The 15,769-nt window shown below is 41.4% G+C and overlaps 1 protein-coding gene across 1 annotated transcript; it reads left to right on the top strand.

Annotated features, from left to right (window-relative positions):
* Positions 1–5,964: 5,964 nt before the first annotated feature.
* On the top strand, positions 5,965–13,161 carry LOC108891928 (ubiquitin carboxyl-terminal hydrolase 2). The gene is made up of 12 exons (XM_018689308.2): positions 5,965–6,349; positions 9,299–9,346; positions 9,461–9,584; positions 9,853–9,964; positions 10,052–10,162; positions 10,306–10,370; positions 10,472–10,575; positions 10,716–10,796; positions 10,908–10,986; positions 11,565–11,672; positions 11,806–11,926; positions 12,198–13,161. The coding sequence occupies exons 1-12, from the start codon at positions 6,158–6,160 to the stop codon at positions 12,301–12,303; spliced, it is 1,251 nt and encodes a 416-aa protein (XP_018544824.1). The 5' UTR covers positions 5,965–6,157; the 3' UTR covers positions 12,304–13,161.
* Positions 13,162–15,769: the final 2,608 nt, after the last annotated feature.

Consider the following 15,769-nt stretch of genomic DNA (forward strand, 5'->3'; position numbering starts at 1 on the left):
TTCTCAAAGTCAGTGTGAGTCAAGTTTATTTGATGCGCCTCATTCAGTGCTATGAGACTGGGCTTTAATTCCACCGCACTGAGTGTTATTTACAATTTCCTTTGCACAGAAAACATATTTCACTCCGATAAATAATTCTAAAAACTGACAGGAAGTAAAAACTGCAGCTGTCTCCTAGCAGCATAGTTTCAGTGAAATTATTTTCTCATTCAGTCCACACCTTACGTGCACGGTTGTCTTCCAGCTATTAACAGCATTTAATTGTTACATAAAAAATTGTTCTGTTTTACTTTTGCCCTCACTGTGTGTGTAGGTGCACAGCTATGCAGTAAAGGCTGAAGGTGGGAGACGGCCTTTGACGTTTTCACTGGAAGCAAATGTGAGACTGTGTAAACAGTATTTACACTGAAAACAACCAGACTCACAGGACTATCAACAAAAGTTGAAGGGCTGCCAGTGGCTTTCTAACACATGCTTCCCATAATAATGTTATTATATGAAAAAACAGTCACATATAGTGCAAATTTCTGCATTATAATGCACCAATCACATCATCTATAATTGTCCTTGATGGAGACCTGATAATGTTGTTATTCCGATCGTTTCAGTGTTAACCTTTAAGCTCAACAAGAGCTCTATTCTTTACTGCATTATTACTGACTGATTATCACTTCCTGCATCAGCTGCAGGGCTTTTTTTTAAAAACATAAAATTATACAAGAGTTGGGAAACTTTTTTCAGCCCTGAGTAGTGTCTGCAGGTCCGAACAAAAAGAAAGAGCAGCTTGTTTGTTGCCTCAGAGGCAAAATCTAGAATAAAATACCAGAAGTTCACTTGCTACTTCTTGTAAATTGTAAATGCTGCACACGCAGGGTAACTGAGTGCCACTCAGACGCACATCTTAACATTTTCATCCACTCAGAGCTTCTCCCATTTGGATTCTGGTGGTTGAACAATCAGAGTACACTGTTGAAAGATATTTAAGTGAATCAATCAAACTGAGGAGATTAAAATAGGATTTTGAAAAGTGAGGAGGAAATGTTCCCTCCATCCATCGGTGGAAATGTCGTCCTTGACACAAGCAGAGACTAAGTTGGCACACTTAAGGCGATATATGTAAAATAGAGAAGCTGACAATAGTCTCACACAAGCAGTTAGCAAAACTGCTCTCACACAGATAAGAATCAGTTTAGAGGCCCTCCAAAAGCCATTATTGCACTCATATCAACTGCAGTGACAGCAATATATTGTGAAACTTCATCACTTTAATTCCACTGCTGTCTAAACACACACGCAATACAAAGTGCCTGCACAGGGCAGGTTGACCTACTCAGCCCTCTCACTGATAAAAACCTTTACAGGAGAGTGAATGCAGTGAAATGTAAGTGACACATTTAAAACGGAATCGATTAAATATCCAAACAGCTGCATTCGATTCAGCAGCTAATTTTAACACAGCATTGTTCCTTTACAAAGGCAGCAAAGCATGCTGGGACATGTTTGACAATACACTTTAAACTACAGGTAGGGCAGTGAGGGCACTGATTATTTAAATGTGATCTGTTGATATGTTTGTATTGAAAACACTTGTCCTCTTTTTCCTCCCTTTGTGCTGAACGTTAAGCCTGTTGTGTATCTATGGTTACATAAGTTTGCAGGTGTGTGTATCTATGGGTGTGTGTGTGTGAGTATATCAGGCTATTTTATATCACTTGGTCATTGTCACTTATTACACATCCTGACCTATTTGTTGCACAGACATCATTGTTCTATTTACAGTAAAGTTGTCACTTGATTATGACAATTACATATTTAACATATTTTTCCATATCACTCCCTCTGCCTCCATTTATCAGCCTCTTAAAGGCTCTCATTAGCTTCAAATGTGGATTTATTGCACATTTTCACTTTCAGAATGATCACGACTTTCTGGAAACGAAGAGAGATTTGATGTAAATAGTTGTGTTGAAGATTTTGTCGGATAATATAGAAAAATAATTCATGTTGCTCAAGTTGCTGCCTTAAAATGTGAGTAAACTCAACTCAAAAAGTTAAGCAAACTTTCTTTATCTTGTCAAACGAACAAACAATTCCACACAATTTCAAGTTAAGATAACTTCATCTACATTCACAGCTAGCTGTTAGTTTTTCCTTATCTTGACTTGTAGCAGCAGCTTTAGCTTCACTTAAGAAAAATGAATTTTATCAGAATTACGAAGTTGTCAAATAAGCTAGCTCATTACAGAACAACTGAACCATTCAGTGACGTTTGTGAAGATTTTGGTGAAACTATTACAAAACTACAACCTCATAACCAAACAAAACGGTAAAACAACCAAGTAACTTTTACTCAGGTTTTTCTGGAACCAAACTTTTCCGGTTTCACAGGGGTCAAGGGTCAATTACCAGAATTGAAATAATTCACAAAAGCATCATAACCAGTGAACAACACGTGCAACTGTTCAGTGAGCTCTTTACAGCCTTTTCTGCCACTTAGTAGGACAACCTAACTTTGGTGCTCATCAATATGTTTATTTCGAGAGACACTGAGACTGCAACCCACACTTCTAACACCAAAATTAGCGTGTATACGTCGGCTCTTTAAACACATGTAAACCCACTAATGTTGCATTTTGCAGTGCTGCATATGAAAAACAAAATCAGTTGCGTGTTCTTCCCACAGACTGAAAAAAGGAATGTTCCTGGATATTAATGCACCAATGTCCAAAGAGACAACAATTAGTGGACATCATGCTTCCGTCACTGCCGAGCAGAGTCATTTTACCTCGGAAGGACTGCTGATTATACCCTTTCCCTCTGAAGACAAAAGCCACGTTAGTGGGTGTGATGGGTTTTTTGTCCAGTGTGAAAGGAGCTTTAAAGAGCAGGCTGGAGCTGAAGTGGGAAAGAGGTCAAACCTGTATTGTATTTCTCTCTTATCATGATATAAATTTAAGCCTCCTCTCATCACCTACTGGCCAGTTAGTTCTAAATACGAGTCATTACTTTGGTAAAATAATAAATAAATACCAACTGCAGCAGTGCTGTATTATCAGAGTTCATAAAAATGAGCTGCTCTGCTCAGACAGTAGTAGAAAGCAGTTTGCATGCATCTTTAACTCATTCGTTATGTTGCTGGTATTTGATCGAGTGTGACTCACTGTTCTGTATAAAGGCAGCTGAGTGAGTGACTCACTGTAAAGTTTAGCTAACCTCCAAGTTTATAGAAAAAAGGAACTCTAGGTTTGCTCAAATGTGAGTCAAGGCGTTCCCTCCTTGACGTGCATGCGTGCAGGATGTGGGCCTCGCCTGGGGGTGGAGGAGCCGAGTGGAAGTACATGTTTGCATGTGTTTGGATGAAGGGCTTAGCTTCATTGTCACGGGAGGAGTGTGTTTCCAGTTGTAATTGCTGTAATTATTTGGGAGAGGGCTCTCTCAGTGATTTCTCCTCTCACTCTCTGCAAACCTTAAACCTGTACAGTGTGTCTGTGAGGATTCATTTTTATGGCGTCTTGTTATATAACACTAACAATTGTTCTAATCGTGGAGCGTACAGTTCTTGACTGTTACCTTGATCATATCTCTCTCATCAAGTTTAATACCTCCTAATTCATTAAGTCTGTAAATGTTACTATAAATGTCAGTTTTACCACCTTGTGTTGATGTGATTAAATCAACTTTGTCTCGTCGAGGTGGTTTGAAAACAAAATCAAATTTCTAATTGGAGCTTTTTTCAAATTGTTCTTCTGACTTAAGTCTTTATCTCTATCTTTTTTCTTTCCCTTCACTCTCAGAGAGGCTCAGCGGTTCATGATCTGGGTTCATCCTGTGGCAACATGAAATATCTACTAACATGTCACCAGGTCTAACAAGTTATCTCTTCACTCCTGCTCAGTGTGAGCTCTTTAACAAGCTCTTCCTGATGTAATAAAGCTGGAGTTTGACCTTATTTAAAGTTTGTCCTGTTGAACCTGCAGCGACTGGAATGTGACAGAGTTATCAGGTCACATTCCTCCTCTGTACATGTAGGTGGTTAATTGGGAGGTTTGTAGAAAGGGACTCCCTGACTCACTGTTTCTGTTGCGTTTGCTTGGATACAAGGATTGTTTAAGGTGTTCCCTCACTGATGTACGGCGTGCACATTAATTGTTTTCATGGTGTGGTAGTCCGGTATGAATGGAATTGCATGTTTCAGGTGGTTTCTGGTCAGATTGCCTTAGAATTTGCTGTTAATATGCACAGTCTCCAGAGGATAGATCCAGATATTATCAAGCGAAAGTTTCCCCAAGATTTTCCCAAGCACAGTCATGTTAATATATTTACATTTTTAGCTCTGTTACAGCTGAGGTTCAGCCTCTACAGCCTTTAGTTTTATTCAAATAAATGACATATTGTGTGTCATAAAAACACAATGTCACCTCTGCCCCTATACAACACTACACATGGGTTTAAAACCTGATGTGTGTTTCGTGTGTCTGAAAGCACCAGACTTTGCTCAGTGGTTTTAATGTTCTCCCTGTCACAGCCAAAAGATGAAAGCAAACGTAGAGGCTTGAAGGACCTGTAAAGGTTTACGAGGCAGCTATCAGGCTTCTTATCAGACTCAGAGCTGTTTCTGTATCAAGTCAGAACCACAGTCTAAAGATCCAAGTCAAGGTCAGCAAGTCTCTCTGCGTGAGGCTTAAGTTTTGGAAGGTGGAGTGATAAAGGTTGAGAGCTTTTTGGCTATTTTCTGCCAACACATGACACGTTTTCTACCTTTGGTTAACGAACTGCAGATTTTATTTCAGAAAAAAATAACTACTGGTTAAAAAATTCTTTTGCTGCCGTAGCACAAACTGCAGTAGCTGGTTTACTGCACCTTGTTCTTCACATTACATTGTCAATGAAATGTGAATATTGTGGAATTATTTTTTAAAAACTGCTTTTTTTAGTTTTTTTTTTTTTAGTTAATCCTTAAAATGATAATGTTCATATGGTCCCTCGGCTAAACTGCTTCCTCTGCTCTTTCTGCACCATCAGCACTGATATGCTGACTGAGGTGATGAGTAAACCAAAGCCTACACTGTGTCCTTGACACAAAACCATAGAGCTCTTTGCATAATTTCTTTGCATAATCACTACACAATGTATTCATTCAACTGGAAGAAAACTACTTCAAAAAACAGCCTAAACTTTTCCACCAGAAACAACCAGAGACCCAGAACAGACTGATCCCAAGTAAAAACAGACGTTTTGCTACTAAAAAAGAAAACAAAGTATAATTGGTGCTGTAACGTTCAGCTGCAGTGGTAGAGAAGAAAATGAACATTAAACAAGTTTCTTCAGTAGCTGTTTAGAAATTTCCCATTAGTCCACGCTCAATAACCCAGTGAGCATCAAAATGTATTTAGAAAACCAAAAGTAAAAGTACTGAAGTATTTTATTGGATTCTCATTATAATTGATGTATTAATGTTGCAGCTGGTAAATGCAGGGTTAGTTGAAACAAGCTTAATCTGTGCTAATAAATCAGAATTTATTTTCTTATTAGTTATATTTTGGATCAATACTACTAAATCTACCTGTTGACTGTTGACCATAATATCATATATGGTTTATAAAATATATATATATTATATGTCAAAGAAAAATGTGTCTCCTCCACCAGTGTTTCTCTCTCTGATCTTTTATGTTCTATAAGACGGCTTCATCCCTGCCGTTTAAACAAATAATCATTATAATAATGGAAAGAGAGAATCTGAATGAACTTCTTGTGTTTGTAATGGAGTATTTTTTTAAACACTGTTGTGGTTAGACTTTTATTTAAGTCGTGAATTTGACCACCTCCACCACCGCTGCTCTCTCACTGCTTCTTAATGCACCAAGAGCGGAGCGGTCACAGTTCAGATGTTTCCAACAGCACCTGAAGGCAGCACCGGTGTTCTCGGGGTGGGAGGGGGCGGTTACAGCACGCAGTAAAAACTCCGGCACGCGCCACCTCTGTGTTACTCTTCAACACAGGAAGGTTGAGCGCAGGTTCAGGACAGCGGAGACAACCTGCGGATCCAGCGGGACGAGCCGCGACTGAACCCAGCATCGATTTATTTCCACTCGGTCACTGACCTCAGCTCAGCCCGAGGAGCCTGTCGGGATTTCACCGTGTCCAGCTGCATTGGATGACATCCCGGTGTCGGACAACATTGAACAGCGCTGCCATGCCGTCTCTGCGACACTCCTATACGGTCACTGTGCCGGAGGAACCGGCCGCTTTCCCCCTGGACAAACCGGACCTGCGGCGCAAGAGTCCTTCGCTGTCCCGGTCCATGCTGGTGTCCACGTTCATGGGTCTGATCATCAACCAGGCCAAGGTGAGTCCACCACCGCTGCACCTTTGCTGAACTGTCTCACCTTTCTTAAAGCATCCTCCTCCTCTTCCTCCTGCTTCCCTTTCATTCAGGAAACTTCTGTAAATGTGAAACCTGGTGTTCTTCCTGTCTCATTTCCAACTTTTTAAAGTTCTTGTGCACCTGAATGCACCAGTTTTCTGTTTTTACAGCAACGATATGAAGCAAGATGATTGGATTTTATAAACAACCTGTTATATACCTGTATATTTAACATTTGTGCAGAGGTTTAGGTGTTTATTAATGAGGGAGAAAAGGACTTCAGAGTGATACATCTGTGCACACGGAGCTTGTTCAGTCTCATGTGCGTAGAAACATCACAGTGACACTGTGGGAGAGAAAAACTGAGTGTAAAATACAGTTTATTTTAAGGTTATCTACAGCATGCAGAGGAAACCAGTTGATTTTGTTCTTGCAGCTGCAGAAACTGTCAAGTCTCAACACCTTTGTAATAAGATGGAGGTCAGGATCTGACCTTTAGGCCCTTATCAGCCCTTAAGTGGAGACGTACTGGGCTGTAAGCACGATATAGGGGCGGAGGGGGGGAGTTAAGAGCAGCTATTGCCTGCATCAGGGCAACAGTTTGAGTGTGACGTCGGTTGCATAATAGGAAGGAGCTGTGCTGATATGGAATGTGTCCAGACTGTCACCTTATCATCTGTACAGTACATTTTGTTAACACGCAGAGCTGCATGTGGGTTCGAGGTGTTTCCAGCAGAGTGAATGAGGTCGTCTGAGGTCACACGCTCACACTCCACATGTCCTCGCCTCGGCTGATGCTGTGTGTGATGTTGTTGGTTTCCACAGATGATCTGTTTGTTGGTAGTACTAACTTCTCTTGGTGTATATGAGTCATTGATTTTTGTTTTAACGGAAGTAAACCACGGCAGCAGCCCAGAGGCCGAGTGGTCCGTCAGTCTGCTGCTGAAATATCTCCAGAAGTATTTGCCGTGAAGTTTGGCACAGACAATCCTAATGACTTTTTATCATTGATTGATTCGCAGGCTATTTTCCAGATTAATCAACTTACTGTTTGGTCTATAAAATATCACAGTTTCCCAAGGTCCAGAGTGATCAGTCAGTTTTCAGTTTACCATCACATGACTGAAGAAAGCAACAAATCTTAACAGCTGAGACGCTGGAGCCAGACAGTTTGGCATTTTCTCTGAAAAGAAAGAAATCAACGATTAGATAACCTTTAGAATGAACTCATAACTTCGTCGAGATATTTATCTCTCAGAAAAGTACGTCTCCTTGGTGTTTGGACCTTTCCCAGGCCTGCTGTTATGGAGCAGAGATTTTTGTTGAAACTGTTTCCAAGGGAGTGGCAAAGCTGGCACCATGTGTTTGCAGGAGTGTTGCTTCTTTGGTCACATGTTACACGGCCTTGACCAGGCATGCAAAGCTGGTTTAGGACATTGCGTTCTCTAGCTCGCTCTCTCTTTCTCTCTCTGAAGTCGTGCCAGTCAAGCAGCAGAGAGCGTTGTGTTGTTCAGAACGAGGAGATTACCTGAACGCATCACTTCCTCTTTTTTTTTTTTTTTTTTTTTTGGACGGGTTCTTTTAAATTACAAGCCGCCCGCTGAGCGTGCCGAGCCCCGCTGGTCAGTATTCACCAGAGCAGTGAGCAGCAGATTGGGACTTGCACCATATGGTCACCTTCAAACACTGCAGAGAGGAAGGAAACAGAAAGAGAAAAATAAACTCAGCCAAGCCGGCTCTTAATAGCCTATATTGTCACAGGTCTATTTTCAGGATTGGAAAGCTTTTGGAACAACATGATAAAACATCATGAGGCACTAAACCTCTTCACTCAATGACTTGATCAGGATAACAGCCCGTTAGGATGAACGAAGCAAAGAAACTGTTACCAAAATACATTCTCTCTGCTCAGCTCCAACTCTGACCACTGTAACACAGATACAGTACATTTGCTAAGATAACCTCAGACAGGAACCAAACAGACAGCAGAACTCAAAGTACAATGAAGGATTATCTGCAGCATATTTAAGTGACGTACAGGCAGCTGACGCCGCTGCTCAGTTTGCAGTTTGTGTGCGTGAACATATTTGCTGTTGTGCCCTTATTTATGCCTCCATCAGTGTGTTGCTGCCTTGACGCTGTTACTTCCACATGCAGCTCCTCAGCCGTCAGCAGAGGCGTCGATGCGTGACTAGTGCTGACTTGCTCCGAGTCATCACGTTACACAGTTACTATGTTCCCTCATTCAGGATGAGCTACAGGTCACAGGCTGGTTTGTCACCTGTTGGTGCTCCTGTTGGTGACGCGTGTGTGTGTGGGGGAGAAAAATGTGACAAGCATTGACTCGAGCAGTGATGTGAAACGCTTCACACAAACAACTTGACACTAAATTCTCAGTAGAGCTTTTCTCCTCAGTCGACATCACATGGTGATGTACAAACTGTGGCGCTTCCTTGCATGGGAACAGTAGCTGATATCCACAGCGACGCTGCAGACAATGTGACCATCATATGGTGTGCATTGAATGAATGCTCCACAGTCCTGTGAGGCTTATTCCACGCTTGAGGAATGCAGCTGCTCTGTCAGGATATACAGACAGCTACTGATGAAGGACAGAGTAAATATCTGTCGCCCTCTGTGCTTTAGGTTATATGGACACCAGTGTTTCAGCACTTTGGTCGTTAAAGTGATAAAAGTGGCTCAGAAGTTGTGTTTAAAAGTTTAAAAGTCACTGAAAAAGTTATGAGCTTGAGGTTTGTAGTCTGCTCACAGTCTGTCCATAACCCTCAAGAATTTATTGAACGAACCAGTTCTGCCTTGTTATTCTCTGTCTCACTGTCTGTCAGGTGTTTCTCTTTCTGTCATACCTGTTAAACTTTTCAGTCCTCAGTATGTACACGAGTAAACGAGAATCTCTTTCTCTTTGAACAGAACAAGAGTCCTCAAGGCTTGGTGGGACTGAGGAACCTGGGCAACACAGTAAGTGTTCTCAGATACTGTACGTCACACTGTTCTTTGACCTGCTCACACCACCAACCAAACCTGGATCTTTGTTTCATTATTTCTTGTGCGTTTTCTGTTTGTTATCTCCAGTGTTTTATGAACTCAATCCTACAATGTCTGAGCAACACTCCAGAGCTGAGGGACTACTGCCTGAGGAACAGTCATCGCACAGACCTCAACAACAACTGCAGGACGAACGCCGCTCTCATGGAAGGTAGGACGAGGCTGAGCTATTACAACGAATGTTGTCAGCACCGTGAGGAACATGAGTCACTTTATGGTTCAGCAGTAGGTCACATCTTTTAACTGTACTTTATACTCAATAATCAGGAGAGAGATGAACCAGATCTTAACTATTAAACTGCGCTCAGATCAGATATCTGCAATAGCTGCAATAGCTAGGTTAGGGTGAGATTTACATCATGATTTTTGTTGCTTAACCATTCATGATTATGTTTTCTTTCCTTTGCCTCCTGTCTCAGAGTTTGCTAAGCTGACTCAGAGCCTGTGGACCTCTGTGAACAACGAGGCCATCAGTCCCTCTGATTTCAGGAGCCAAATCCAGAGATACGCTCCCAAATTTGTGGGCTGCAAGTAAGTCCTCCCTCGCCCTGCCTTTTCATTTCAATTCACTCCGCGTGGTTCAAAAATAACTCAGTTTCTCCGTCCATCTCTTTGCAGTCAGCAGGACGCACAAGAGTTCCTGCGTTCGTTACTGGATGGTCTCCATAATGAGGTGAACAGAGTGACAGTCTGCCCTAAGGTGTCAGTCGAGGACTTTGACCACCTCTCGTAAGTTGGCAGGACAGCCACCTCTCACCTCTGCTCCCAATAAGTCACTCATAACCTCCCATATCAATGATGCTCTTCACTGCTTTGTAACTTTATATTACTCTCCAAATATGTGAAACATGTGAACTGGTTTTTGTTCACAGGGATGATGAGAAAGGCAGACGGATGTGGAATATGTACTTGGAGAGAGAGGACAGCAAAGTAGTGGGTAATTAATTTTTTGGATTTGAATGTACTTTTGCTGCATAATTACCGTACACCATTCTTGGATTTATATGTATATTAAATTTAATCCTCCGACTTTTTTAGATCTTTTCGTCGGGCAGCTGAAAAGCTCTCTGACCTGCGCCGTCTGTGGCTTCCGCTCCACTGTGTTTGATCCATTCTGGGACCTATCAATACCTATTGCACAGGTCAGCACACACTCACACACACTTTTCAAAGGTTTTTCACACACAGGCTAACCATCAATACTTTGCAAAATAGCATTGGCTAGGCTATAAAGTCTTCTAGTTTGCTTTTATTTGACTGGACATGCTCTTTGTCTCCACAGAAAAGCTCAGGTGAAGTGACTCTCAAAGACTGTTTGAGACTCTTTACAAAAGAAGATGTGCTGGATGGAGACGAGAGACCGGTAAGAAGCCTTACACGATGCACCACCTACTCCATATTCCTCTGTAAACACAATATATGGACGATACAGCAGCAGCGTCTCACTGCCTCTCTGTGTTTGTCTCTCTCTCAGACGTGCAAGAAATGTAAAGCCAGAAGGAAATGCACCAAAAGATTCAGCATCCAGAAGTTCCCTCAGGTCCTCGTGCTTCGTATCCTTTTCCTCACATCTCTGCACCATTTGCTTAATAATTACAGCAAATCAAATGCAAATGCATTTGAATGGGAGCAGTCATCCTGGTGACAAATTAGCATAAATAAAGTCAATGGACGACTGAGATGAGTCAGTGTTAAAAAGACAAAATATCTGCAGTAAATACGCTCACATTAGCAAAACATAAAGCTGCACTAATTTGTGTTTATTTTGTATTAACAATCAATTGTCAGCCTCTTTTAGTTACTGTTTTGTTTTCCTGGTGACTAGTTGTGTTTTCACAGGAGTTGGTGAAGAAAAAAAAAAGCTAAAACAAGAATGGACACTGGACTCGTGGCCAGAAACACTTCAAATGACTGAATGAATGTTTATGTAGCTGCATGTCTGGTGGATGTGTAAATAGGTGATTTCTGCTGCCTCCAAGTGGCTAAAAATGTAATAAAGTACAATTAAATATAGCTTATATTTAAAATATAATTTGATGTATTTACGATATTTTGAAATGAAGTTGCACTTAAAGTACAAATAATGTCATGTAGAATCAGTTTCTGTTCCTTGACTCAGTGTTCCCCTCAGACCTGAAGCGTTTCTCAGACTCAAATGTCCGAGCCAGCAAACTCTCCACTTATGTCAACTTCCCTCTCAAAGAGCTGGACCTGCGGGAGTTTGCCTCAGAGAACAGCGGTAAGTATCCGCCGAAGACAACGCACTTGTCACCAGCAGAACTGAGGGCAGCTCCTGTTCTTTCCAAGGTCAGCTGGATTAGATGAGTTCTGACAGCACTAGTGTTGACTGACAGTGTTGTCTCTCCCTGCAGAGCGTGCGGTGTATAACCTGTACGCAGTATCCAACCACACTGGAAATGCTTTGGGAGGCCATTACACAGCTTACTGCAAGAACCCGGCGCTGGGGGAGTGGTACAGCTACAACGACTCCAGGTATCAACTCACGTCTGCTCATCATATTACCTCACATATCATCTTATCAGTTTGGCAGAAAGCTGTGGAGTCTAATTATAGTGAACTATATGTACCTGCTGTCATGGAAATGACCTCATTCTAGCTGTATAAAGGTGTGTCAGCTTGTACATGCCCGTGCATATCTGTGATTGAGACTGACAAAATACTGTTTGGGTCAAAATTATCCAAAGAAATATGAAAATGTGTTATATGTGTTATAACTATAGTTTGTTTCATATGTTCTGTGCAGGGTGAGCCCAATGTCCTCCAGCCAGGTTCGCAGCAGCAACGCATACGTCCTTTTCTATGAGCTGGCCACTTCTCCACACAGTAAATACCAGACATGTCGGCTTTAGGCACTGTGGAGGAGAGACAAGCTGTGCTCAACTGGGCCTGAAGAAAATGGAGCCCATTAGGAGAGAGCTCCACCTAGTGGACAAAGTCCTGCCATTACAGACTGTGAATAAGGAGCAGTTGCTGAGGAGAAAAAAAACCTTTAACCTTCATCTCAGTGTGTTTTTGAGAGGAAAAAAAAGGTGGATGTGAAGGAACTTTGCACTTCAGCTTTTCAAGCTGAGCTCATGTGTTGGGTGGAACTGAACTGACACTGGGAAAACACTGCTTCCATTGTCATGAAAGTATAAAAATTCAGCTCCAGGCGTAGCTGTCAGTCAAGCCTAAAATGTCTATTTGGAGCAGAGCATCATCTCTGCAGTGCACATGCAGCATTTTCATTCCAAAAAAAAAAAAAAAAAGACATTTCACAGCTGTTCCTGGACCTGAATTCAAACTTTTTCTCGTCAACTGAGTGGATTTTTTTCTTCTTTTTTTGCACCTTGAACATTATTATATGAGGACATTACAGACTTGAAAATGTCCCACACACTGACTGCAAGATATAATTTATTCTATTTAATATGATGCCAGTAATTTAAAGTGCATACTGTTTATATCATTTAACAGGCGTATGATTTTCCTCTTAGAGCAGTGGAGCTCCTCTGATAGAGAGGGGATGTTTTATGTCAAAGCATATTTTATTTTTGTACAGTATTTATGGGCAGCGCAGTGAATGTAACTGTACTGTGGAAAAACCAGACATACCAAAGCAACTGTGTAAATATGCATCAGTAATACTCCTTCCAGGAATAAAGTTGCTGACTTTACATCTAAGCCGGTTCAGAGACTTCAAATGATTAAAATTCAGTGTGAACTTATGCTGTATCATCTGTTTATCTTTTTTTTTTTTTTTTTTTACCTTTATTTATCCAACCAGCCAAATGTAAATATCCAGCTGTTCATTTGCTAAATTTTGACCACTTAGTCACTAACTTTGCCTGTTTGCCATGTGGTACTGGACAGGTAGTGTACAGTGGGTTAATCAGAGTTTCAAAGCTGAATAAATCTGGAAACAAGGCTTGGCTTGATTAAAGTTTCAAGTCATAAAACCAAAACTATGAGTTAAAATAAACTGAAAAGTTCTGTAACGCTGAAGGGAACTGCAGAGTTGGTGATAATTCCATCATTAATATAAAACACACTGATTAATGCAGCTAGTAAGGCTTCATAAGGAATATAAGATAGAGTGCTGAGTGATTTCCAGTGTTGCATACAGTCAATTCCTCTGCATTAAATAACAGCAGAGGTCAGAGAGTGTAGCTGCTTGATGTGAACTGCTGTAAATGAACAGATTATGGTCAGATTGGATTTATGTCAGGAACACCTCTGACCCACATAAAACAAGACCATGTGACAGAGGTGTTTGTCTCACACTGCGCCACTAGAGGGAGCTGTGCGCAGTGGTGATGAGGTTTGTGTGTGGACAGATGAAGTTAAAGTGGCAAAAAAAACTTATCTTTTGTTGCGACAGTTTCTATTTTCCTTTCCCAGTGTGAAGCCTCTGAAGCAAAACAAGGCTGAAACTATCAGATATATTGTGGGATCATCAGACACACTCTCAGACATATTCTGTTTGATATGAAGAATCTCCACAGTATCAGGTAGGACACAGCAACTGGTTAATATCTGATATTCAACAAACGTAATATCCTCACGTATCAGGAGTCTAACCCGGAACCAAAGGTTTACTGTGGACACCTCCCCCATGTTTCCTCTCTCTGAGTTAACCCTTATCCTTGAGCCACTGAGCTTGTTAACGCCTGGGGGGAAAAGAAACGTGCGTGCGTGTGTGTCTGCGTGATAAGGTTTCTGGGTCCGAGTCAGGCGATCTGTTCGTGACGAGGACAATTTGTGAGGAGAAAAGATAAAGTTATCAGAGCAGAGGCTGAGTGTAGCTGCAGCTGTAACACTATCTGAGCCTCTCCCACAGTCAGTGGGATGGAAGCCATGTTGGCCTGGAACACGAGGGTCGTGATAGCATATGGTTTGCAGGTGCACCAAGTTTAAGATCCCCATGGAAAGGCCTTCAGCTCAAACTTGATAACTAAATAGCTAAAGCAGGGTACACACTAAAATATATGATTATGGTCCAGATCCCCCTCCCGATCAAAGTCAGGAAAAGCCCGATCATCTGATGGTTTTAAAGATTATCTCGCCAGCTTTTCCTGTGGTGTGAGGTGTGCTATGAATGATTTTACGCGCCCCGATAAATAATAAACATGTTAAGTAGTTACGATCGGAATTCCTGGTGTTCATGGGGGGAACACCGAGGAAAGCCGAGCACGCGCTCTGTGGATTGTCACATGGAACGGAACGGTAGCCAATCAGGAAGCAAGATGACTGAAGCCGGAAGCACGGTCCGCCATGTTTGGTTACTCTAAAGTCGCGTTTGACCGCGCGAGAGGTTAACATTTTGTTTGTTTGTTTGTTTGTTTTTTGGCAAAAAATGTCTCTACACATATTGGTAAGGCCTGTATTTTATCATCACAGGGCAGTTTTCTGCAGTCTATCTACAAGAAATTAATGTACTTTCCATATTTTACTAACAGGAAATGATGATTTGCAGCCAAAGACGTCAATCAAACTGTGACTTCATACGACTCCCAATTTCAAATTTGAAAGCAGGTAAAATTTGTATTCCTTTTTCAATACAGCTGTAGCACCATTTTCATTTTTTTTCTGTCAGAGTTCCATCTTGTTTAAAGTCCCCCACTCAAAAATATGTTATTTATTAGCACCTTTCATGTTTGACCTTCACTGTGCAGGATGATCTATGTGTAGACTTCAATACCAGAGGGCTGTTTACACATTAATCTGCTCAAGAGGAAAGGTTTCCCTGGGCTCAGCTGAAATCTCTTGTGTATGTAAAAGCTACAGGGCTCTGAACCAAATACACTTGACCCCAAAGTCAAGTTAGTTTGATTGGTGAGAAAACTGTGTACTTCACCCACTTGACAAGATGTATGCTTCATGTGTACTAAGGTATGATTGGCATCAGGTACTACATACCAAAACACAGAAGCAGAAAACACTAGCATGCACCATAGCTCCTATTCTTCTTTGCATTTATTGGTGGATTGCAAACCAACTAGGTGCATACTGCCACCTACTGTATCGGAGTGTGTAGATATGCAAGTGTGCTCAGTTTCGGGAAATATGAGTATGATGATGAGTAGATGCATATTTAAGGAACTCTTCCTCAAATCTGAATATTATCTGAATGTTTTAAAGAGTGTCTGAATGTAGTGACAGTGTTCAGCAACACAACATATAACTTAAGTGTGCAATTCAGACAAAATCATTATGCTACCAAACCCCGTTAGTAAAGGTTAAAATATTAGATTTCACCTAGAAGTTACGCTCTTGTGACTGATTGCTTAGGAAGGCAACAGAGGAGAGAAACTGGTTTAAACACAAGTGTATGAT

This window comes from Lates calcarifer, linkage group LG20 (genome assembly GCF_001640805.2).
Source record: "Lates calcarifer isolate ASB-BC8 linkage group LG20, TLL_Latcal_v3, whole genome shotgun sequence".
Classification (NCBI taxonomy): Eukaryota; Metazoa; Chordata; class Actinopteri; family Centropomidae; genus Lates; species Lates calcarifer.

What these genes read in the sequence shown, in the direction of transcription:
- LOC108891928 (XM_018689308.2), top strand. Translation starts at nt 6,158, where the DNA reads ATGACATCCCGGTGTCGGACAACATTGAACAGCGCTGCCATGCCGTCT. An exon ending in AGAGGACAGCAAAGTAGTGG is followed by an intron (nt 10,371 to 10,471) that starts GTAATTAATTTT and finishes CGACTTTTTTAG; the next exon opens with ATCTTTTCGTCGGGCAGCTG. An exon ending in TATCAATACCTATTGCACAG is followed by an intron (nt 10,576 to 10,715) that starts GTCAGCACACAC and finishes TTGTCTCCACAG; the next exon opens with AAAAGCTCAGGTGAAGTGAC.